Raw genomic sequence first — 25,965 nt, 5'->3', positions numbered from 1 at the left:
AGAGAAAGAGAAAGTGAGGAAAGAGAGAGAGACAGAGAGAGAGAGAGAAAGTGAGGAGAGAGAGAGAGAGAGAGAGAGAGAGAGAGGGAGGGAGAGAGAGAAAGTGAGAAAAGAGAGAGAGAGAGAGAGAGAGAGAAAGAGAAAGTGAGGAAAGAGAAAGAAAAAGTGAGAAAAGAGAGAGAGAGAGAGAGAGAGAGAGAGAGAGAGAGAGAGAAAGTGAGAAAAGAGAAAGTGAGAAAAGAGAAAGAGACAGAGATAGAGACAGAGAGAGATAGAAAGGGAGAAAGTGATAGACAGAAAAAGAGATACAGAGAAAGAAAGATATAGAGAGAGAGAGAAAGCTCACTGTAAGACCACTAACCCCTCTGTCTGACCACAGCCAAATCACTGTGTTCATTAAAAGGATAGAGACTAACAGCACTGCACACACACAGCCCAGTAAGCTGTACAACATCCGGAGACCATACAGATGGGCCCAAAACAGCACAGAAGAGTTCCAGAAAGCAATTGGAAAACAAGAAATTCAAACACTTTTAGACGCCTTTCTGGACACAACATACACTCACAGTAATGAAGGCATTAATCTCGCAGTCAGGAAGGTAAACCACATTTTCATTAGGACTGCCCAAATATGCAAATTAAAACAATTAAAGAACAAACCCAAAAAGCCAAACGATGACAAATGGTTTGACACAGAATGTCAAAAAATCAGAAAAGAATTAAGGAAATTATCAAATCAGAAACACAGAGACCCGAGTAACGCAGATTTACGCCTTCAGTACTGCGAAACTCTCAAACTCTATAAACGTACACTCAGAATCAAAAAAGCACAACACACACACAAACAGCTGACACTAATTGAGGAGTCCATAAATACAAACAGATTTTGGGAACATTGGAACCGTCTCAATAAAACTAGCTCAGAAGAATTGGCTATTCAAAATGGGGAAATTTGGACCACGCATTTTAAATTACTATAATTTACTATAAATTACTATAAAAATGCCCACAAATACAAAACCTGAACAGAAAAATATCACAGAAAAACTACGTGATTTAGAATTGGTAATAAAAAACTTCCAGAATCCCCTGGACTCCCCCATTACTGAACAGGAATTTCAAAACAAATTATCAACCCTAAAATCTAAAAAATCATGCGGATCTGATGGCATTTTAAATGAAATGATCAAATCTACAAGTAAAAAGTTCCAATTGGCCATTCTTAAACTGTTCAATATGATTCTGAGTGTAGGTTACTTCCCTGACATCTGGAGTCAAGGTCTTATAACTCCCATCTTCAAAAGTGGAGACAAATTCGACCCTAACAATTACCGAGGCATCTATGTGAACAGTAGTCTGGGGAAGGTACTGTGCAGTATTATTAATTCAAGACTTATAGACTTCCTTATGAAACACAGCGTCTTGAGTAAAAGTCAGATTGGATTCATCCCAAATCACAGAACAGCAGATCATATTTACACCCTACACACCCTAATTGACCTACATGTGAAACAGAACCAAAATAAAATCTTTGCATGTTTTATTGATTTCAGAAAAGCTTTTGATACCATTTGGCACAACGGCCTATTTTACAAAGTTCTTGAAAGCGGTGTAGGGGGTAAAACATATGACATTATTAAATCTATGTATACAAATAATAAGTGCAGCATAAAGATTGGCAACAAACAAACAGAGTTCTTTTCTCAGGAGCGTGGAGTGAGACAGGGCTGCTGCTTAAGCCCAACACTGTTTAACATCTACATTAACGAATTGGCCACAGCCTTAGAGCGCTCTGCAGCACCCGGTCTCACTCTGCACGACTCAGAAATCAAGTTCCTGCTCTACGCCGACGACCTGGTTCTGCTGTCCCCCACAGAGCAGGGCCTACAGCAGAACCTGGACCTGCTGGAGCAGTACTGCCAGACCTGGGCCCTGGCAGTGAACCTAAACAAGACCAAAACTATCATTTTCCAAAAGAGATCCAGATCTCAGGGTAGCACTTCCTGCTTCACACTAGGGACACATAAATTAAACAGCTGTAAAGAGTACAACTATTTAGGACTGAAGATTAGTTCAACTGGAAACTTCAGTCCAGCAGTTAATGAGCTGAGAGAGAAAGCACGCAGAGCATTCTACGCCATCAAAGACAAATTCCTGTTCAAATACCAATCCGGATCTGGCTCAAATTATTCCAATCAATTATAGAACCCATTCTCCTATATGGTAGTGAGGTATGGGGGACACTCTCAAATCATAATTTTGACCAATGGGAGAAACATCCCACAGAAATGATGCACACCGAATTCTGTAAAAATATCCTACAAGTGCACCGAAAAGCAACAAACAACGCCTGCAGAGCTGAATTAGGACAATACCCCCTATTACTCAAAATTCAAAAAAGAATTATTAAATATTGGCTACACCTACAAAACAGTGACCCCCACTCCTATCACCATAAAGCCCTGCAATGCCAAGAGCTGAGCAAAGAAAAGAGTTCCCTCACACAGCTGGTCCTGACGTTGAGTTCACTAACACACACTAACACTGTTACACGTCAGGACCAGTCTGTAGTACAAACAATCAGACCCAACCAAATTTTAACACTTCAAAAACAAAACTACATCACCCATTGGAACACACAGACACAAGCACAGAGCAGAATGCAGTGCTATCTGGCCCTAAAACGTCAGTACACTGTAGCGGAGTACCTGAGCACAGTGACTGACCTCAAACACAGAACCACGCTGACGAGGTACAGACTCAGTGAACACAGCCTGGCCGTGCAGACCGGCCGCTACAGACAGTCCTGGCTGCCTAAAGAGCAGAGAGTGTGTCAGCTGTGCAGCAGCAATGCTGTAGAAACAGAGCTGCACTTCCTCACAGAGTGTGAGAAATTCAAAGAGCTGCGGGAAATTTACTTTAAACAGTTTGAGAAAATTCACCCCCAGTATAAGCGTCTCTCTGCTGACCTCACACTGCCCCTCCTGCTAGGAGAACAGAGAGACAGCAGCACCCTGGCAGCACGGTACGTTACAGCCTGCCACAACATGAGAGACAGTGAGTGACCCACCCAAACACAACACACACACACACACACACACCAGTTGCCCTGATTGTAAATGTATATATTATATCTTTGTATTACTGTGTTACAGTATCACTAACTAATTTTAAATTTAATTGCTATTCTAATTATTATTTTAATTGTTTAATGTTCAGAAAGTTAATCTGTGTTGTTTTTGATGATGCTTTGGCAATACTGTATCTGACTATGGTCATGCCAATAAAGCTTACTGAATTGAAAGCGAGAAAAAGAGAGCGAGAGAGAGAGCAAGACAGAGAGAAAGAGAGAGAAAGAGAAAGAGAGAGGGAGGGTGTTCAGTACAGTAAACTCAGGCTTCCTTGCACCATATGCAGTGAAAGCAGGCAAAAACAAAGCCTGCGGCGATGCTCATACCTTTCTTCTTCGCTCTCTCTCTCTGTCTTGCTCTCTTTCTCGCTCTCTCTCTCTCTCTCTCTCTCTTGCTCTCTCTCTCTCTCTCTCTTTCCGCATCGCATCTGAATTTCACGGCCTTTTCTCTCGCCTCACCTCCAGAATGAGAGGATGAGCAACAGCGTCCGGTTTGATGACCGCGAGGGTGAGCTGCAGCACCCTCGCGCATCTCCGCGTGCTCAGGATCATCAGCGGCGCTGGAGACCAAACAGCCGGGACTGCGACTCCGCGCTGCCCGCTGTCTCAGCTGAACTAACGCGCTGCCCGTCTGACTTCAGGCTTCTTATATTCAGCCGCTCTTGTCGTTAATACGTGAGATAGCTATCATTTCGCACTGCCAAAGACCACCGAGTCCACGTTTAAACCCTCCAAAAGGCTTTTAGATTCAACAGAATTAAAGTTTCGCTCGGCTTGTTCAGCGCACAGCAGCGCCAGCCTTCAGGTCTGTAAGGGCGCCGCCATCTTTCCATTTCGAAAACAAGCGGATTGGTCCAATCAGAGCTGAGCTTCAGAATCGCTCCCACAGTCCTCCGCTTCTGCCTCGCTTCTGCCTCGCTTCTGCATCGCCTCTCAGTGTTAAAGACACGATCTAGAGCAGAGGTGCCCAAACTTTTTAGGGGAGCACGTTCCACTAGTGCAGTGTTTGTGGTGGGCCGAGGGCCAGAGAGATGAACAATTTACAAATAAAGAAGGCAGGAAGATTTTAAAAGTATAATTTTAAGTTAAGGAAATAAGAATTTAATAAGTTAGATTTTGGGGTGAGGTTCTCTCAGCTGGACTTTATGCAGCTCTAGTTCACGGTTTTCCCCAAGAACATGTTTCCCCAGTTTTCCAAGGTTTTATTAAGTATCTTTGGAAAAAAATAAAAATAGGCCACATTTTTTATCCTGTTTCTGTTCTGTTGCTAGTCCAGTCTTCTTTTTGTCTTTCTTTTTATCTTTCATTTTCTTCTTATTTTTATGCATCTGAAGATTTGGCCTAAAAATGACCTCCAGGGACCTCTGAGGACATGTTGTGTTTTTGTAGTTTTCAATATAGCCAAATAAGGAGCAGCAGGTCTAAACTTTTTTTGTTTGTTTGTTTGTTTGTTTTTGCACCCAGTCGAAAAACAAAAATGCTCAAAAGCCAATACATTTTGTTCTATATACACTTTTCCAATGAGTATCCAATATAACTGGATCCTGTATATTATCGTGTTACAACTTCCACAAAATACACCACACAAACCAGCAAGTCTCATCAAGTGTGATAGTGTAAGTGACTTTATCAGTAGTGGCCCACATTTTCAGTAGCTGGTGTTGTTATATAATAGTGTTGATGCTTAGTAGTAAACTTATTTTCAAGCGATGTCAATTCAGTGCACGTGAGTGTTTGTCTGCTTATTGCAGATAATAACCACATAATTTAGAGGGATATTCTGGGAGGGGAGTATGTAGCCCAAAAATATCAGCTTTGTAACTTTTAAATGCAGGTTGCAATAGCTTAGAGTCAGTGTTCCCTGTTTTTCATTACTTGTGCGTATCACTGATTACAAAACAAAGCACAACCTCAGAGGTCTATGGAGCAAGCTTTGGGTTCCAAACAGTTCATCTACATCCCATCTTAGGTTATTATGAATGAGTATTTTAAAATAATCTCTGAACATTTTTAGCATCATATTTTTATCTACTATTGCCATAGCTTGATAGCTGGCTGTACTGGCTTCAGTTTCCTGTGTTCATTTGTCTGAGAAGGAGCAAATGAAAATTGGGTGCATACAGAAACAGAACATTCAAACAAGCAGAAAGAAGCACAATATTGAAGAGTGAATTATACCATTTCACTACTACCATTTCAGGCTCTGTAACATCTGTATGCTGTATAATTTAGAAGCATACACACCAGTAAAAAAGAAAATGTATCATTATTCATTTTAGTAACATTTTTGAGCCTTTGCTTATTCCTTTAAAAGGCCTGTTTGATGATTCATGAGGAATCATTTTTTTCTTGAAAAACGTTTCGCAGAGACAGGAGGATATTTAAAAGTTTTCCTTAATTTATAGATTTTTTTCTTTCTTGATTGACTTGACATTTGCAGAGACAGATAAAGAAAGACTTCACCCAGTTACCTTATTTCACGTGATCTCAGACATGTGACCTCCACAGCTGTCGCCTCGCCTCAGGAGAGCTACACTACAAGCTACTGAAGAGCGAGAACGCTGGAAAAATTAAAGCATTTAATTCCAGTTTCAGAAGACTTTAATAAATAAGACAAATGTGGCATAACAAATAGGCTTAATTGAATATGCTGTGAATGCATTAATGTAATTAATGTAGTATATACTAATGTAGTGTAGTATATACTATAGAGTCATATTCAAATGTTTGGGCACCCCAGATAAATGACGTGTTTTGTTGGATACTCTTTATTTGCTGAATGTAACATATTAGGAAAAAGAAACTTATTTTATGGTTTTATTTTTTCCCTGATATGTTGGGGAAACTCCTCATACTAATGGAAGTTCTGCAAAAAGGTGCAGAAAACAGCAATATTTAAGTGTGTTCTCTGTAGAGGATATTTATATTCTCAAAATCAGCAAATAATATATTTTTTTTAGTAATTTGATGTTCACACATTTGCATACAACTGTAATACATTTCACAACATTTTGTGTAGTCTTGCCTGTTTACTTATGATGTCCACAAACACATAATGTATTACGTCATTGATTGTATTGATTGTAATATTTCATTTTCTATAACTTGTTGTTCCTCTGTGCTTATGCTGGTGCTTAAACAGAAAAACAGACCAAACAAAATGATTTGTCAATTGATATCAGCCCTCAGTTAATTTATATATATATATATATATATATATATATATATATATATATATGGACTTTTTTGTTTTTTATACGCATATATACAGTAGTGTACGGACGTCTGGACACCCCTGGTCAAATTACATGTTTGTTTATTATAAGTGAAAATAAGTTCACACATCATCTACAGAGAACACACTTATGCACATTTTAATTACATTCAAATGCAGTTTATTTGCTGAATTGAACATATTGGGGAAAAATAAAAAATAAAAAGTGGCCTAAAATGTTGCACATTATATATTTTTAAAATATTTTGTCCAGTGTGCTAAACTCAGCGAGTAAATAGAAACTGTGCAGTAAAATTGGCAGAAAATGCGTTATTTGTTTGTTCCCTATAGAGATTGTGTGAACTTATCTTCACTTGGAAAACAAATAAATATAATTCCAGAATCAGATTCAAGCTTTATTGGCCAGGTATGCTACGCATACAAGGAATTTGGTTTTGGTTACAGGAGCTCACAGACATTCACATGTCTGTCTGATACTGTGCACTGTGAGCGCCTGAGCTTCTCTTGACGAGGGGCGTTTAAATTTGCATACAACTCCATGTTTATTGTTATTAAAAGATTTGCCATGTTTTTTCATTTATCAGTTTTCCATGAATTTGCCCATTTTGACCCAGTGAACCCAGTTACCTCTGCATGCCCCTGAACTCCAGGTCTCGATGGTCACACATTCATTCTGGGGGCACTGCAGCCTTTACAACGCTGCTGCTGACTCCAACTGAAGCCACACACATCCCATTTTGACACCCTGTGCATTTCATGTAGAAGAGGAGGTGACAGGTTGTCTAAGGTCAGAAGGGTGTTTCCTGTCATATTACCATTTGGTAGCCTGCAGTTTAGCTCTGTTAGCAGCAGTTACTGTTTTCTGCTGATAGAGATCAAGTGGGAAGTGCTTATGTATGAATGTATTAAATACAATGTATTAAATAACATGTAGAAAATGATTGTTGCTTTTAATGCTTGGCAGGAAAACTGTTTTGTGGAGAAATTAGTTCTACTTTGTTTAAATATGTGCATTAACTAAACGATTTTGTTATTCACTTCAGTGCCTTACTGTCATCATTTTCTTTCTTTTCATGTCTGTGTTTTTCCTATGGGACAAAATTCTGCCTCTCCGTCACTGACACCTGTTTTAAGTTTTACAAGCCTAAATACAGGTCTCCTTTGACCTTTTCTATTCTGATCCCTCCTGGTGTGGGCCTGGACTCAGAGACAGCTGTGTCAAGCTCAGGCCGAGCAACTGCTATCCCCAAGGAAGGAGATCACCTTTAACTCTGAAGTAACTGGTGGCCCAGCAACAGGTCCATATTTGATGTTGGACGAGCCCGGATGCAGTAATGAGGTTATCGGATGTACACTCTTAAAAATAAAGGTTACTAAATGGTTCTTGGCGTAGGTGTACAGTTGGACAAAACATAACACTCAGCCGTACCAGATCACTTAGCTTATGCTCCGATGTGATGAGAAAACTCTGCTAAAAGTCTCCAAATAATAAACAAAATTACAGTTCACAAACATTTGAGCTTGCACGAAAACAGGAACTTCGAAAGTGGAAGTATCCTACATTTTACTTGCATTTCATTTTTAAAGCCCTGAGATCCTCTTATGATGTTTGTGTGACTTTATGTACAAAAAGAGCCAGAATAAATTTTTCCATTATCATATTCCAACCTTGCCGTTTCAAACTCTCTCAAATGTGCTTCATTTGTTGTTTTCTGTGGAGCAGTATGTGACTGAAATGCAGTCAGCCAGTGTAGTGAAACACCATCATCGTTTATGATAAAAGCATCATATGTCATCCATAGCTGTCCAGTCAGTATGAGGAATAACTCGTCCTAAGTGACTCATTCCAACATGGCAGATATCTAGTTTTGGCTGTGTTTGAAAACAATGGAATGTATTCTCACTTTTTTCTTTTGTTTGTGTTTTTTGTTACAGAAATATTGTATGCATTTCTATCTGTTATTAAGAACTTTTATATCCTTTAAATATTAATCTTAATTGCCAACCAGCATATTAGTGTTTGTAAAAACTCAGTTTAAAATTACACTTTTTACATTCATATGCAAAGGTTTACACACCCCTGGCCAATTCCATGTTTTGCTGATTGTGTGAAAATAAGTTAATAACGCCTCTACTAAGAACAAACTTTGATATAATGTTTAGTGCAACATTTCTGTTTATTTGCTTAACATACTGGAAAAAAATAAAACCTAAATGATAAAATGTGCCAAAACTTTTGCATACAATGAGGTATAAATGGTTTTGTGTCTTTAAACAGAGGTAAGGTCCATTCACCTGCTGCAAAAACATCGGTCAGCTGTTAGATGGGAGGCCCCCAAGACAATACTGAGAATAGGAATGGTTTAAAGCATTAGTTTAACTGCAGAATTCGGCTGAGATGGGAAGTCAGTGAGGCCCATTTGGACTTCTGTGTTTCAGGAACAGATCTGGACTTTACATATGCTATCAAAACTGAGACCAGTACACTTTGGGCTGTGCCATTTCAGGGGAAATCACCTCACCCTTCTGCCGCAAGTGAGAGAGAGAGATAGAGCAATGACCTCTGAGAATTCAGGGGGATGCTGGCTGACAAATTCGTGTGACACAGAGGAACAAAGTTATTAGTGCGCTGGGGCCCAGTCTGTGTGGCTGGTTTAAAAATAAACCCACTCACCCAATCTGGCACTGACGTGCCTTGTCGACACTGGCATGGGTTTTCTTTCCCTTTTTTTTTCTCTGTTGAGCCCGGGGAACAATTGTTGCCCATTGTTTCCTTAATGCCTTAACCACACATTCATACGATTGTTTTACAGCTTCCATGTGTTGAGCCATGTGGATGTCTTTCTTTCTTTTTTTCAGATCAAATGAACGTTGACTAATCCACTGTGAAAATAAATGATGTTTCAACAGTTGAATTTCCTCATTTTCAGCAGTTTCTGATTCAATCAGCATGATCAGATGCTTCACTAACACAATATTTGCTCTTTAAAAGCATGTCAAGTAATAGGTACACAGAGTCTCCTGCTGAAACACACATGATTGCTGTTCAATATCATATTTTTTCATCTAAGTAGGTTCATGGAAATTTTTCATTTGCGGGTATCGTGTGAAAGACCACAGGAAATAAATGAGATAGGTTAAGTAAGCTTGTCATCCGTGCTGTGGTGAAATGGGCCTGGGATGCTGTTAGTTGCTATTTATGGAAGCTATACACTGTTAAAATAGTGCAGGACATTGGGTTTCAGAGTAAGCCTCTGCTATAGCCCTGGCTTTCTGTGAATGGGGCCGGAGCTCCTGTTGCTCGGGTTTATTTTAGAACACAGGTGCTGACTTCAGGGTACTGCCATGCTTGGCGCAGGGGAAAATATACCCACAGGCTAGCTCTCCTGTTTCTCCTCTAGAGCTGAGCTCGGTCAACACCAAGTTACAAGGACGAGCAGCAAACTGTGAATAGTTATAAAGCATTGAACAGCCCAATAACATTAACTGAGCCAAAACAGCTTGACTTTAAGAATGACTTCATGAAATGAGATTGATACCCATAATTTACATGATAGTTGAATGTGTCTTACAATGGCCAGCACATGAAATTAAGGCAATACTACTACATCGTACTAAAAGAGTTCTGAAAGGGAAAAAACACACAGTACCTTCCTAATAAAGGATTTACAAGTCAAAGGTATACAATGTGATTTAAATGTCATGAACCAGCCAAGACTAAGCTTGTTAGACAACTAGATATATGATATCTTTCATTATTTAATGCATTTAGCTTCCTTTTCATTTTTCCAATAAATCTGCAGGCATATTTTCCACATCTCCAATGTTACCAACCTTCTAGACATTGCATTTTCTGCTTCTCATTATTTAAGTAATCCCAACACACATTCAGTGATGTCAAGGCCTGGGTTCTGGTGTGGTCAGTCTGTTGTTTTAAGAAAACCAGCAGCCCTTGATCTAATTACATAGTAGAAATGATGAAATCAACATTAAACATCTTCCAGTTATTTGGGTAGTTCCTAACTTCTGAATCACTCTGTATGACGTTCTGTATGACAAATCTTTCTAGCCTTGAAGCTTAAGCATTATGGCTTACCTGAGACTATAGAAAGCTTTCAGCTGTACATTTACTGTACATTTGTTTCCTGGGTGTTGCCTTAGCCTCCCTCACTTTTTTCTCTTTTTCAGAAAGAGCCATTGAAATTCAGCGTAAGAAGGGGAGCAGCGGGTGTAGGGTGTCTCGGGCCGAGTGTGAACAGCTGAGAGGTGTGATTTCACAGGCTCCCTCTGCCCTGTCACAGCCCTGATTGGGCTGGACAGCAGGCACAGGAGAGGCCCAGGCTTCTAAAGGACACCAACAGGTGGGAGGCCGCTGTGGTGAAGGGGAGGAGGGGGCAGCACATGGGAGTTGGAGCGATAGAAAAGGCCGGGAGTACGAGGCCATGTCTGGGCAGAATCCACAAGCCGGGCTCAGAGAAGGATGGGCAGGACGCAGCAGGAGAGGGAGGGAGTGAGAGAGGTGTGGAGAGGATCATAATTTTTTTGGTAGCAGATTGTGGTTTGTAGCCTTTAGGAAGAGGTGGTAAACAGGTTTTGGGGGTTTTTGATCTGGCTCTAATTCAAAGAATAATCGTTTGGCTCTTAAAGGTAGGCCTATTTCTTCTCCAGTTTCAGATGCCAGTTTCCAGGCAAAGAGTGGCAAAAAAGTAGTTATGCTTGAGGATTGGATGTCATCATTTGCTTTAACCACGACAAGAAATGAATCAGTTTTGGATTTGCCGGTATTGCTTGAATTGTCCCTTTACTCTATAATAAAGTCAGCAAATGCAGGATATGGCACGTTTGGCAGGAGTCTTCCATGAAAAAGGTGCACTGGGAGGAAGCAGAGGTAGGAATGTGTCACCCAGCTCTCACTTAAAGTGTCACTGCTTGCCTTTGATCTGCTATAGGCTTTATCAAATGGTTATTTTCCACACCTTGGTGAGGTAAAAGGCAGAGGTACAGTTCGAGAACATCACAGAACAACATTTTGCTACAGAGGGTGGACCAGATCCAGCTGCCTGACCCATGAAACTTAAGGCGAAAGAAGGGATGGGATACATTTTGTTCTGGAAAAGAGTAGAAAGGGTCCTCTCCTGCTAAGTAATTCTGGCCCTTATTTTGCCTGTGCCAGCTCCATGGCACTGTTGATGGTGACCACAGCACTGAGATGTCTGAAGACACTGACATCCTACACAGGTAATCTCTGTTTCTGTTAGCGTTACACAATAGTAGCAATATATTTGGCTTTATGTTATGAATGATTTCTAGACACTAATACTTTTAATTATATTTGACTGGCCTATTTCACTTGGCCTGTTTTGCTTTACGTAGAGACTTTGCATGTATTTCCTCTCAGATATTGCCTTCAAAACTGCTGCTAGGTTAGTAAGGCAACCACAATGGCATATGAAAGGACACTTTGTCTGTGACACTGTGAGGGAAATCCAGTTGTTGCCCCCTGTGAAGACATGCTTCCTTATATCCCCATATGAATAACCCAGTTATGGAATGTAAGGAAGTGTGTGGTTTCGGGGGGACTTTACCGCCAGGCTAAGCAGCTTTACTTTCAAGACCTACTACTGTGATATTAATTATACAAGTATATTTATATCATTTGTCATTATATTTTTTGCTTAGTACTATTTATAACCGTTTTGACTGATATGCAAATCTACTTGTATTATTGTACAGCAAGAAAATAGGTGTAAAGCTCATTTAGGCATAATGTGCCTCATACAGTGGGCAGCAAAAGAGGTGCTAATGCTGTTGTTTATGTGGTCCGGTTGGCCATAGGCACGCGCCTGGGGCTTCCACACCCTAATCCCATCTCACTAAGACAGCCAGAACAGACAGATAGAGCACAGCTGTCCCGCTCCATACGGATCCTGTCAGCCTTAACAGAGGTTTCCTACATGTCCTACATGGAGCACATGCATCAGGGTCACAGAGTGTTTTAAAATGTGCCTTGACTTAGTGAAGTATTTGCTTGATTGGTTTGTACCTGCTTCTCATATTTTAATGAATGTATTTTTTGGCCTCTCTCTCTCTTCCAACAGGTAAGTGTCAAGAGTCATTAGAGAGCAGCAAAGACCTATTAGTTGGAAATATCAGCTGTTCTTTCTCCTTCTGCCATTCCATCTCTTATAATGAAACAACACACCTTGCTGTGGCTGGTCAAATGGAACCAAGTCAGGTGTTTCTGTGAGGTTTGGTCCCCTTCAACCAGCTACTGCTCTGTGAATTCAGCCAGCAACACCGACGAGAATCAGCCATTTCAGTTTTTGTACTGTCTATATTAATCATGCTATGTGCACGCTGCTGGTATATACTGTGTCATTTAAGAAGAATATTTTTGAAAATATTGCATATTTATATAAAGGTGAGAGGAGTAGTATATATCATTTAAATACTGTTATTGTGTGCATAATTTTCAATGAATAAAAATGTTCTTTGTCATTATGAAAGTGTTTTGAGTCTTAAATTCCAAATATGGTAGACTAACAAAAAGATAGAAATTATTATTAAACCATATAAAAACAGATTCTAAATGTTGGCACTTTAGTTAAACGTTTGCTCTTGAAGCAGATTATCCCATAGATGCCCATATGTGATACTTCAAATACCATGTGGTCCATTTGTTCTCTGAGCCTGTTTGAGCACCAATCTGAAGAAAGTTTTGTTTTTAATCACTAAATACATCCAATTAAATTCAGTCTTTTGATCACATGGGACATTTTGACAAAGTAGCAATCCAAATTTGAAAAAAGTATGACACTTACATATTGTCAAATAATTCAAATAAGTGCTGTAAGATTTTCATCCGATGTATAATTATACAACATTTCACTACAGACAAAGCAGAACAGATTCTGTGGCATTTTTCCTTATACTACTGCTTATCCTCACACTAATAGTTCCATATCTTGTGATGTGACCTACTGCATCCCCGTGAACACTTTTGAAGGCATTCCTTCTGTAGTGCAGCTCAAAGATACTGTATGTGTACATGTCTTTATAAAAAAGAATACATGGCCACAACTTACTAATGCATGGGAATAAGATCCTATGCCATTAGAATGACTTCATTTTTTTGTTCAGACGCTTTACTAAGGATCCCGTGGTCATGTGTTATTTTTATTAAAAAAGGGATGTCACCAGCAGGGATCCATGCAGAGGTCCTCCAAAATACACATAATATTAATTATCAAATCTCAGTCTGTTCTGTTTGCCAGACATCTATACAGGAAAGCATGAAAATACTCCATTACTCCATTTTTACAGGCTGTGTGAACCGTGTTCCTATAAGTGTCACGGGGCATTTTCCCACATGTTTTGGGAATTCTAGATTCCAAATTGTGACAAAACAATATTTACATCGACTGTTGGCAGTGATCTGTATGTGACCAAGTATGATTGTTTATATATTTAACTTTTTGATCTGATAGCTAGTGATACTGAGGTCTACTTTAGAAATACCAATACTTTTGTGGAAAAAAAAGAATATAATGTATATTTGAAATTAACCAAATTAATGTAATTGGTAATAAGACAAGATTGGAAATGAGCAGATCAGAGGGACAATGAAGGTGGAGCAGTTTGGAGATAAAGCCAGAGAGGCCAGGTTGAGATGATTTGGATGTGTTTGATGTGTTGAGGAGGAATAGTGGATTTATTGGGCAAAGAATGTTGGAGATGGAGCTGCCGGGTAGAAGGAGAAGAGGTAGACCTCAGAGAAGGTTTATGGATGTAGTGAAGGTGGACGTGGAGATGGTTGGTGTGAAAGTAGAGGAGGCAGTGGATAGGGCAAGATGGAGGCAGATGATCCGCTGTGGCGACCCCTAAAGGGAGCGGCCGAAAGAAGAAGAAGAATTGAATTGGTAATAAATAAAATGCTATGTAAACTGGCCGTTTAGTGTGATGAAGTAATCCTCCATAAGACAATACACAATAGGGTACATTTTTGTTAGGCAGTGATCTAAATCTCTCTTTTTTAATCATTGCATCTTTGAAACAATACAAAGAGGCTGAGATGAATGCTTAGGGAAAATTTGGCCTATTGTTATTTTTCATGTCGATTATCAAAAGTAAAATATGATTAGATATTCTATACTCATCACAAATTGTAGCCAAAAGGTAAAGAGGGAAATCAGAAAATGGTCAGCACTTTTTTTTTTTTTTACTATATATTACACAAAGCATGTCCACACTTACCAGATAGGGTAAGGGGTTTAATGTACTGTTAGGTACGTGTGTTTAAAATATAAAGAGGTTTGTTAATAATATAACATTAAAAGCTGAAGAAGAGGAGGTGAACGACGGTTGTGTAGTGTCCTATTCCCGCCGCTAGAGGCAGTGCTTCTTCTCAGCAGCTCTCTTCAGGGTCCTCAACGTAATGTCCACCAACTCGAAACATGGCAGATTCAGAGGGAAGAGGGCAGTCTAAACAGACTGGCAGCATCAACCATGCTGCAGGTAAACTAATGCAATGGGCTTCTCGTTGTATGTGAAGTTAGTCAAACTGGACAGCAGGATAATCAGTGTTTGAAAGTGTTTTGACTGCGAGGAGAGAGCGCGGTTTCAGTAGCTAGGCTAGCTAACGGCAGTCTGAGCCTCGCTAGGTTAGCTGTGAGTGGTGGAGGAGTGACACAGCTGGCTACTGCTACCTTCACTGGGAGATTGCATCATACACTGCATCTGTATTTTCAGACAACCACTCTGAGTTATCCCCTGGAAATCTTGTAAGGTTAATAGATGTCCATATTAAGTGAATAAAAGGCAGTTTTTTTGGCTGAGGCTACTGTTACTGTGAAAATGAGAGCTAGCTTAGGTTAGCTAGCTGGTTAGCTAACTCATAACAAGTTAACCCCCTTAAAAACGTTGGCAGCCACTTGGTTACGTTTTACTTGTGTCAGATTACCTTGTAATGCCTTGCAATGTTTTAGTCAAACCGAAAGGGCACATTGCAGTAGTTTTTGCCAAAACAGTGACCATTAAAGTCTGTTATTCTGCCACAGATGAAGGAGATGGGAAATTGCACGAGATTGCGCGAGTGAAGGTGAGTTGCACTGACACTGCATGATGGCAGTGTTCACCATGTTTGGGTATATGTGTTGGTTATAAAGCTGAATATTGATTAAATGAAATATTCTAATATTTTGTAAATCACACGCTATTCAAATTAAGTTACTGCGTTAGAGTTCATAATAAAGTTAATGGACCCATTGTTCCATAGTGCTGGCAATACAATGGCTAAAATAATGTTCTTCCAACCTGATATGGCTTATTTTATTTGAGATTGAACCCCAGACAGTAATTTAAAGTTTAACAAGGCAGAAAGCACATTTCCAGAAAGGAAACGTAATATTTCTTTATCTTTGAATAAAGACACCCTATAAACCCCATGCATTGCATTTAACTGGCTGTTTTATAGCCATTATATTGGATTTTCTTTTCTCTTCTCTCTGTAATACTGATTGTTTTGTTAAGCTGCTTTGTGACAACACCTGTTGTTAAAAGCGCTATATAAATACATTTTTGCTTGCTTGCTATATCATGGGTTATCTATAAAGTATAGTGCTTAAAATGTAAAACAAAAAAAAATATATATAATGCAGTCATGGCATGGTAAGGACATTATGGATAGGTATACGCTTAAGGTGGTTTTTAAAGGGTACTTTAGTAAAGAAAGTGGTTCTATATAGAACCGTGAGCACTCAAGCAATCCTTTGCATGATTAGAGGACTCTGAATTGTAAAATGGTTCTTCAGATTGATGGAGAAAGTGCTTTAGATGGTTCTGTATAGCACCTTTTTGAAAATGGTTCTATATAGCACCAAAAAGAGTTCTATTGTTACAAGCTTGACATTGTACCTATAGCAGAACCCTTTTCAAAAAGGTTCCATATTGAACCATCTACAGCATGTTCTCCATCAATCTGAAGTACCCTTTTATGATTTAATCATACAAAGTGTTCTTTGAATGATCATGGTTTCATATAGAACCATTTTCTTTACTAAAGAACCCTCAAAGAACCATCTAATGTAAGAGTGTGTGCGCTTTACTGACTGATATTCTCATGACTTTATCATCTCTAGGATGAAGGTAAGGATCTGACAAAAGAAGAAAAGCAACGTTTAAGGAAAGAGAAGAAACAGCAGAAAAAGGGAAAGAAAGATGACAAGGGTCCAACGGAAAAAGGCACGGATAAGGAAAAGAAGGTACCTCCTTCAACTGCCTCTCAACCAGTTACGCAAAGCCCAGCACAGAAAGGTAAGATAAAGCCATTTTGCTGGATAAATTCAGAAGTGGTCTTAATCCACATCACTTTAGTATCAGGCTTTTGTTAAAACCTTTGTTAGATTATTTCACATTTTAGCATTACGAATAATAGCTTTAACAAATGCATAAACTTTGTAATATTTGTATCAGTAAATAATTGCCTTTAAAAAGAGTGTGTAAATTAGACCAATATTTAAAAAAGATATATGATGATGTATTTATAAGAGGAGAATGTTTAGACTGTGGTGCTAAAATGTCTGCGTTTCATTCATTTTACTGCATTTGTAACCTGATATAAATCAATTTACATTTCTTTGTAATATAGATCAAGGTTGATTTATTCCCAATTTCTATGCTTTGTAAATATTTATGGTTTGGCTTTGGCAGTAGATTATTGGATCTCGGTATTGGCTCGTGATTCCCATATTGGTGCATCAATAATAGCTTTGGTGCCCAGAACTTTAGAGTTCCCATTTTCAGTTGATTTCGTATATTTTATTCAGTGTATCCTAATCTAAAGTTTTCTATTTTCCTCCAAATAGTTATAGCCATTGTGTCATGTTTGTATTATGTGTGCAAGTCCTGGAATCTGTTATAGACATCATCACAGATTCTCTGGGTCATCTGTTTTCTCATCGTGTCTATTGATGCACTCCTGTGATCGATTTTGGTCTTATAGCCCAATCAGCGGTTCCTGTGGTTGCCAGTGTGCCTGTGTCAGAGTCCACTACACCTACTGATAAGCCAACTAAAAGCAAGGCAGAGCTAAAGGCAGAGCGGCGTGCACGCCAGGAAGCAGAACGTGCATCAAAACAGGCTAAAAAGGAGCCAGGCTCGCAACCAGCCTCCAGCAAGTCGAAAGCTCCACCAAATGAGCTGCAACCAGGTAACATGACCTGTTATTATTAGGTGGAAAGTCCTATTGTAGGTCATAATAATAATGTTGTACGTTCAGAGTTAATGATCTGACTGATTCAGGAAAATGTTAACTGACTGAGGTGTCTGGATATATTCTTATGGCTGGTGTATTATTATATATTTAATCAGCGGTGAAACGATTACCAGAACATATCCAAGTTGATGATCCTGCTGTGGTGAGAAAGCTGGCCAAGAAGCTGGAGAGACAACAGGTTAGAAAGTTTAATACGCATGTATTTTGCTTCCTTGTCATATTTGCTGAGTGATATTTTTTACCCAAGTTCTAAAAAAGTTGGGACGCTGTGAAAAATGTAAAAAATGGAATGCAAGGATGTGCAAATCATTTAATTCTTATATTCAATTGAAAGTAGTACAAAGACATATCAAATGTTAAAAATACTTTTTAAAAGATATGTGCTGATTTTGATGCCAGCAACACGTTCAAAAAAAGTTGGAACAGGGCAACAAAAAACTGGTAAGTCTGTGTAAAAAAAACATCTGGTGGAAGATGAAGTAAGGTAAAATGGAAACATCGGATGGATAAAAATTGGTTTTGGAAATAATGGACACAGCATCCTTCTGGCTAAAGAGGAGAGAGGCCATCTGCCTTTTTAACAGCAAATCGATTAAAAGTCAGCATCTGTGATGGTAGGGGAGAGCATCAGTTCACATGGCATGAGTGACTTGCACATCTATGATGGGACCATTAATACTGAACAATATATACGTTTTATGTATATAGAAATATACATGGTGTCTTTCACAGAAGGCCTTGTTTATTTCAGCAATACAATATCAAACCATATTCTGCATGTATTACAACAGCATGGCTCCTTAGTAAAAAAAAAAACAAAAAAAACCCAAAGTGTAAAACTGGCAATCCAGACCTGTCACCACTGAAATCAAATTAGACCCCAAACTGTTGATCAGCTGAATCCTATAGGAAAACGTTGACTACTCTAGTTTTGTAAGTGAAGTCTCCTCAGTTCCCAAACACAGAGTGTTTGTTAAAAGAGGTGATGCAGGTGGTAAACATGGCCCTGTCCCAACTATTTTTTGAAGCATGTTGCTGGCATCATGTTCAAAATGGGCATATACTTTTCAAAAAACATTTTTTTTTTTTGTTTCAACTTTTGATAATATTGTACTTGCACTATTTTCATTTAAATATAGGGTTTAAGTGATTTTACACATCATTGTATTCTGTTTGTGTTACATTTTGTTCAGTGTCCCAGCTTTTTTGGAAATGTTTTCTCTATTCATTTACTTCCTTCTTTACCATCCCAAATGTTCCTGAAGATGTTTCAGCATACTTACTTCAGATGCTTTACTTCCCATTTCTTGCAGAAGTCAGGGCAAGGAACCAGTATAAATATGTCTCGAGTCAAGGTCTGGGTCTACACTGTGTCTGCAGTGGAGGTTTTTGTTTGATGTGTATTTTTTTTTCTATCCCAGTGCAGAGACAGATGGGTTTACTTGTGTGATGTGTACATTGTGTATTTTATGTAGTTTAGTTGGGACTCTTGATTTTGATCTGTTTTGATTTTGTGTTACGTAACAAACATTGGTGTTTCTTCTTAACTGTTGTGGTTTTTCCACTAGGCAGTGTGGCTGAACACAGTACAGTTACTAATTTCAACCCAGAATTGTCTGTATTCCTAGGTTCTTCTCTCATAATACAACAGAACTGTGAAAGCAGGTGGGGTTTTCTGGAAGTTGTGAGGCGGTTACAAAATTTCTCAATTGACGTTAATATTAACACACACACAAAAAAAAAAAATCACAGATGAGCGATTCCGGCTAGCTAGGTATTAGAAATGGTAGTCATCTGACTCGAGTGATGATTCTGTGGTGATCATGTTGTTATGCCCTATTTCAGATTCCACCCATACAGTACTGTGCAAAAGTCATAAACCACCCTATTTACGTTCCATTCAAAGTGGTCATGAAGTACAAGTTAACAGTATAATTAAGTGCTTATTGATATGACATAGAAAAAAATTAGTATATGTTTAACAGAAAATTACACAAAAGCTTTTATTGATAAATTCAGTTGTGTATAAGTTGATCACTCTTTATCTACGGAACTCTTCCATCCTTCAAAACTTTAAACCAACAAGTTATGGCTGTGTCCTCCTTTCCCAAAATCAATGACATTTCCCTTAAACCAGACACTAACGTTCACACAAGCAACTACCCAAACACACCTTGGCTGCCAATTTTTTCTCATGTGCATCTAAAATGGCTAAAGGAGATATTTCAAATGAGATTAGACATAATCCGCTTGCATATGAAAGAGGATAGTCAAATTGAAATAGTATAAAACAGCTCCAAGTTACAGGTACAAGTTATAAATTTTGCAAGAGATATTTCTGTGGAGATTTGACTTTAGATAATCCACTTGTATAAGGAATGGGAAAATATACAAGGAAAATAAGGCTTTCAAAACTGGAGTTCAAAAACATATATTAAAAGATAGAGAAAATGCGAGACCTAGTGTGTGTGTGTGTGTGTGTGTTCACTAGTATGTATGTGGTGTTTCACTGCACGGGATGGGTTAAATGTGGAGGTGAAATTTCCCCGTTGTGGGACTAATAAGGGTCTCTTAATCTAATCTCTTACTTCAGATTTGAAAAAATCTACAGATATTTCTGTTCATCCTTCTGCTGAGAGAAGACAATTCAGTGCCATGAGTCATAATGGATGTGTGGCTGTAAATAACATAATTAACTGAGAAAAGGAATTAGACAAAAAAGACATCTGAGATGTAGTGTATGGGTTTATGGTCTGATGAATGTAAATTTGTATTGTATTGTATTTAAATTCAGCCACATTGGAGGGTTTTCAAGCATGAACTGCCCATTTAGGGTCTTGCCGCAACGTCTAAATGGGAGTCAGGACTTCAACTCAGCCACTCCAAAACCTTATTTTTTATTTCTTTTGAGCCATTCAGGGGTGGACTAGATTGTGCCGTGAACTGATGGCGGGCATTCTTCTTCTGGATTTTCTGATAGGGGGCAGAATTCAAGGTTCAGTCAATTATGACATGTTGTCCAGGTCCTGCAGAAGCAAAGCATATTAACTGAAAGGTATTAACTGAAACTGAGAGCAAGACTGCCGAAAAAGAATGGATGCTTTACTAAAGGAAAAGGATGGACAAACTAGACAGTGCAAATTTTGATATTAAAGTTGGTTGTTGAGGCTTCGGAGTAAATTTCTGTTAAATATATTTTATGCTTTTTTCCTAAAGATAAAAATTAAGAACTTGTACTTAATGCACTTGATGTCTTGACTGGAAATTAAAGAAATAAATGATGGTTTCATTGCACTGTACAGTGCTTGATTCAGTATATTTGGTACACCAGCAAGTAACCAAATAATCCCTGGCACTCAAGTACAGTATCGATCACTTGGTAATGGAAATGAGAACAAAATGTATGATGACAGAATTGTAACTGTACCATACTGTACCACACTCCCTGGTGGAAAAAAGTGTTGCGTCTAGAGGGCTAGATGGTCATCATTTGCCTGTTCTGTTCATTTCGTCATGTGCAATGCATCCAACATGTTTATTTTTGGCCACTGTACATCTTGGTCTTTACAAATATCTCATTAGACAGTAGAGCCATTATTCTATTGCAGCGTCAGCTCTGACCTTGAAGAGAAAAGAATACCCCTGCCCAGTAACAGCCAGTCACTGCAGTCATGCACAGTCACTGTTTTTATTTTATTTTTACAGATCCCACTGAGGTCAGACTATGGCTACAAAGTCAGCTTGTTCTCGCACCTGCACCAGTACAGTCGCAAAGCCCCCCTTACCCAGCAAATCAGGTACTGCAAATCTATGAGGATAATTTACTTCTACATCATTTGTGGATGCATAATTTGGTGATTGTTTGTTTGTTGCACTTTTGAGTAATAAACTTTTTTTTTTAAGCATCCCTGCCACAGTTATCCACCCCTCTATAGTGCGGTTGGGACTTCAGTACTCGCAGGGTATCGTAGCCGGTTCCAATGCTCGCTCTGTGGCCTTGCTACATGCCTTTAAACAGGTACACCACTATTTATAATTTTGCAGATGAGAAGGGAAAGTGGAATTATTTTTGGTCAAATATTGTAAACACCGCTGATAATTGGAACCCAGATTTTTTTTTAAGTCCCCAAAAGTGTTACTGTTTTGGTTATCAACAGTCCCCCTCATAAACTGGAGATTCAGTTCTTCATATACACTAAATGGACACAAGTATTGGGACATTCAGTTTGTTTCAATTCAACATTCAACAATTGTTTCATTCAGTCCCATTGCTTCCAGGACCTGAGTCATGCTGACTCAAAAACTGCAGAGCTCCAAACTTCCTCTGGCATTAACTTCAGCACTAGAACTGTGTGCTGAGAGCTGTTATACCTGCAAAAGGTGGACCAATTACATATTAATGAATTTATGGATTTACAGTGGGATGTAATAAAATCTGTAGATGTCCCAATACTTTTGTCCATATAATGTAGGTCAGAGTGCTACTGCTATATTAATAAATGTAGATGTCTCCTAAGATTATACTTATTGACTCTTCGTAAAGACTTGCCTGGTTAAATAAAGGTTAAATTAAAAAAATATTTACCTGCTGTTATAGCACATCTTGTAAATGACCTCTTTATCTTTTAATTATTACTGTTACTAACTGTAATTAACTGTAATTGTTACTATTGCAGGTTATTCAAGACTACAGCACTCCTCCAAATGAGGAGTTGCCCAGGGACCTAGTAAACAAACTGAAGCCCTACATCAGGTTAGAGTTTTGTTTTTAATATCAGCATGTTAACATTGGTAGTTTTCAATGTGCCTCTAAACTGTTTACTATTTTATAAACTGAATTGTTTATGAATTGTTAATTTCATAGATCACAATGCATTTTATGAATGCTTGCATGTGTGTATATATTTTTGCAGTTTTCTCAATCAGTGTCGCCCCCTGTCAGCAAGCATGGGTAATGCAATCAAGTACATCAAAAAAGAGATCTCTAATATTCCCAGTCAGTGCAAAGAAGAAGAGGTGAGAAGCATTAATGTGATGGACAATCTGTATAGGCAATTTTTTTTTGTGCAGAAAGTATTTAACCATACAAAGTACACCTGACTGAAATAGACATGTACTAACAAAGTATATCTTGCCTGTAAAAAGTTTAAGCTGCGCTCTCTGTTGTCTTTGTCCACAGGCTAAGAAGAAACTGTTGTTATGTATTGACAACTATGTAAATGAGAAGATCACGTTAGCAGCAAAAGCCATCTCTAAATGTGCGATTGATAAGATTAGCGATGGAGATGTAATTCTAGTGTATGGATGGTAAGAGAATTTAATAGCATTGCAAATTTGTGAATGTTTTGTAAACCTTTTAATAATCTTTACCTAAAACATTGTCAATAATGAATGTTTTTCAGCTCTTCACTTGTCAATCACATCCTGTGTGAGGCCTTTGAGAAGCAGAGGAAGTTCAGAGTTATTGTGGTCGACAGTCGGCCCAGGCTGGAAGGCAGGGAAGCACTAAGGCGTTTGGTGAAGAGAGGCATTCGGTGTACCTATGTGCTTATATCTGCCGTGTCCTACATTCTGCCTGAGGTAACTTATTGGAGTATAGGTCATGACGTTTTTTCATATAAATGTGATAGACCTTTTGCTGATAAGTGCATGTAGGCTAAGCATAGTGACACACAGCAATTATAATTGCATTCTCCTAGGTATCCAAGGTTTTTCTTGGAGCCCATGCACTACTGGCCAATGGATACGTTATGTCACGAGTGGGAACGTCTCAAATTGCCCTGGTAGCCAAGGCCTACAATGTGCCTGTGTTGGTCTGCTGCGAGACCTACAAGTTCTGTGAACGAGTACAGACTGACTCCTTCGTATCCAACGAACTTGGTAAGTATGATGGTGCACATTTTATTTAATGCATTGAGTCTAAGTTAATAATACATCGTAATTGTTATCATTTGAGGATCAGGACATCACACACATTTATTCCTGCAGATGACCCTGATGACCTAATTGTTACTCGGGAGGGAAAGACGCAGCTGGCGGACTGGCAGAGCGTGAAGTCCCTGGGTTTGCTGAACTTGGTGTATGATGTAACACCTCCAGACTTTGTTGACCTGGTAATCACAGAGCTAGGCATGATCCCCTGTACTTCTGTGCCTGTAGTGCTACGAGTGAAGAACGTGGATCAGTAAAGAAGGCTCATCACTTGCTTCTGTGCACCCACATGCCTACACACAGTGGGCTTTTGGCATAAAATAAACTTGTATCTAAAATGGCACATGCTTTTTAATCAAAGCTGTTTTGTGTGTTTGTTTTTTTCTTTCTTCACCTCCTGCCGCAGTATCTCCTGAAGCACGTAGCAGAGTCTGTTTTTAGTACTTTTACTGAAAATGTGTGACAATGAGAGAACAGGTAGTGCCTGTTAGCTTGTTAAAGGGAAATTACACTTGTCCATTATTTTGTACAAAAAAAACCCCTTGCATAAATAAATCATTGAGTGATTTGATATGTGCCATTGTAGCAAGATTTGTTCACAGTGGGAATGATTGGAACCAGACACCCAAACCATTTAATACTTCTTTATTAGCAACTTTATTAATGCATTTTTTTAAAACAACGTTTTCTCCTGAAACTTTTTTTTAAACATTAAGGTACATGCAGGACATTTAAAGGTAAAGTAGTCCCTGAAGAAAATGTCCCTTTTGAGATTTTACCATTATCCACAAGACATCTACAAACTCGCAAGACACTTCTAGGTTTACTGGTTGTTTTGGATAGTAAATTAATAGTTTAAATATTTTTTTCACTAGTAAATGAGTGTTATAGACTTTGCCACCCCCTTACTACTATCGCCACCACTGTAAAGAAATCAGAATTGGTATGTTTCTCTGCTATGCGTCATTTCATGCCAACACCGAATGATTCTATTTATACAACAACTGAATTATGCAGAAAAGTTGAAAAATTTGTGGATTTAATAATGCAATTAGTGGGATATTTCTTCATGCAGGAAGATCCCAGACATCAATTTAAAGCCTGTCATTTTAATTAAAGCATGTTCTAATGCAGTCTGGGTTTGAGGTGTACATGTAGAATATATTGTTCTTAATTGGTTCAAAATATTAACATTTAAGTCACAGTTAAAAAATGTCACATATAGTGCTGAAAAATTTTTCCTTACCTATTATTTCTTCTGTTTTTGCACATTTGTGACATGCATGTTTTAGACATTCAAACTTATTTTCATATTAGACAAAAATAACCCACATAAACACAAATGTATTTAAATGCTGTTTTAAATGATGATTTCATTTATTGAAGGAAAATTGCTGTCCAGCCCTACCTAGCCCTATGTGAAAAAGTAACTGACCCTAACTTAACTATTAATCATCCAGTTAACCAAACTCAGTTGACTGTTGGGTTCAATTTCACTAGACACACCCAGGCTTACTTTGATTACTGACAGACCTGTTGGATCTAAACTTCACTTCAATAGAACCTGTCTGGTAATGTGAAGCAGCTAGAAGGCCTCAAAAAGCAGCACATGATGACACATTCTAAAGAGATTCACATACAGCTGAAACAGTTGTTGATATCTACCAGTCTGGAAAGAGTTAGAAAGCCATTGCTAAGGCTCTGGGACTCCAGTGAACCAAAGTTAGAGCTATTATTCACAAATGGAGAAAACTTGGAACAGTGATTAACCTTCCCAGGAGTGGCTGGCCTACCAGATGAACAACTCATCATAAAAAAACCCAAACATCTGCAGGCTTCACTTAAGGTCAATATACATGATTGCACAATGACACTGGGCAAGGATGGAATCCAAGGCACAAACCACTGCTGACCAAAAAGAACACAAAGGCTTGTCTCATGTTTGCCAAAAAACAGCTAGATGACCTGACCTCCAAGATTTTGGGATAATATTCTGTGGACTGAGGTGTCAAAGGTAGAACTTCTTGGAAGACATGGGTCCCATTACATCTGGCGTAAAGCTAACACCGCATTCCACCTTAAAAACATACCAACAGTCAAATGTGGTAGCGTGATGGTCTGTGTCTGCCTTGCTTCTGCAGGACCTGGACAATGTGTCATAATTGATTGAACCCTGAATTCTGCCTTCTATAAGAAAATCCTGAAGAAGAATGCCCGCCATCAGTTCACAGCACAATCTAGTCCACCCCTGAATGGCTATAAAGAAATTAAAAATAAAGTTTTGGAGTGGCTGAGTTGAAGTCCTGACTCCCATTTAGACGTTGCGGCAAAACCCTAAATGGGCAGTTCATGCTTGAAAACCCTCCAATGTGACTGAATTTAAACAATTCTGCAAAG

General features: G+C 38.7%; 2 protein-coding genes across 2 annotated transcripts in view; one reads left to right on the top strand and one right to left on the bottom strand.

Annotated features, from left to right (window-relative positions):
- nme6 (NME/NM23 nucleoside diphosphate kinase 6) overlaps positions 1 to 3,983 on the bottom strand; it is a 20,285-nt gene extending 16,302 nt beyond the window's left edge. Inside the window, exon 1 of the mRNA XM_017710497.2 lies at positions 3,590 to 3,983. Coding sequence (XP_017565986.1) covers positions 3,590 to 3,682 — 93 coding nt within the window. The 5' untranslated portion in view covers positions 3,683 to 3,983. The remainder of the gene's footprint in view (positions 1 to 3,589) is intronic.
- Positions 3,984 to 14,739: 10,756 nt separating this feature from the next.
- Positions 14,740 to 23,928, top strand: eif2b4 (eukaryotic translation initiation factor 2B, subunit 4 delta). Its single transcript, XM_017710498.2, has 13 exons — positions 14,740 to 14,879; positions 15,422 to 15,462; positions 16,502 to 16,676; positions 17,365 to 17,571; positions 17,733 to 17,815; positions 21,343 to 21,434; positions 21,541 to 21,655; positions 22,314 to 22,390; positions 22,551 to 22,653; positions 22,817 to 22,944; positions 23,040 to 23,217; positions 23,337 to 23,517; positions 23,626 to 23,928. Exons 1-13 carry the CDS (start codon positions 14,819 to 14,821, stop codon positions 23,823 to 23,825), a joined length of 1,641 nt encoding a protein of 546 aa, XP_017565987.1. The 5' UTR covers positions 14,740 to 14,818; the 3' UTR covers positions 23,826 to 23,928.
- The last annotated feature ends 2,037 nt before the right edge of the window (positions 23,929 to 25,965 follow it).

Source organism: Pygocentrus nattereri, chromosome 4, assembly GCF_015220715.1.
Source record: "Pygocentrus nattereri isolate fPygNat1 chromosome 4, fPygNat1.pri, whole genome shotgun sequence".
NCBI lineage: Eukaryota > Metazoa > Chordata > Actinopteri > Characiformes > Serrasalmidae > Pygocentrus > Pygocentrus nattereri.
Note: the sequence above shows the minus strand (reverse complement) of the source record. Positions and strands in the feature narration are given on the sequence as shown.

Coding starts and splice junctions, on each gene's coding strand:
- eif2b4 (XM_017710498.2), top strand. CDS start 14,819: ATGGCAGATTCAGAGGGAAGAGGGCAGTCTAAACAGACTGGCAGCATC. Junction 14,880..15,421: donor CAGCATCAACCATGCTGCAG/GTAAACTAATGC, acceptor ATTCTGCCACAG/ATGAAGGAGATGGGAAATTG. Junction 16,677..17,364: donor GCAAAGCCCAGCACAGAAAG/GTAAGATAAAGC, acceptor TTGGTCTTATAG/CCCAATCAGCGGTTCCTGTG.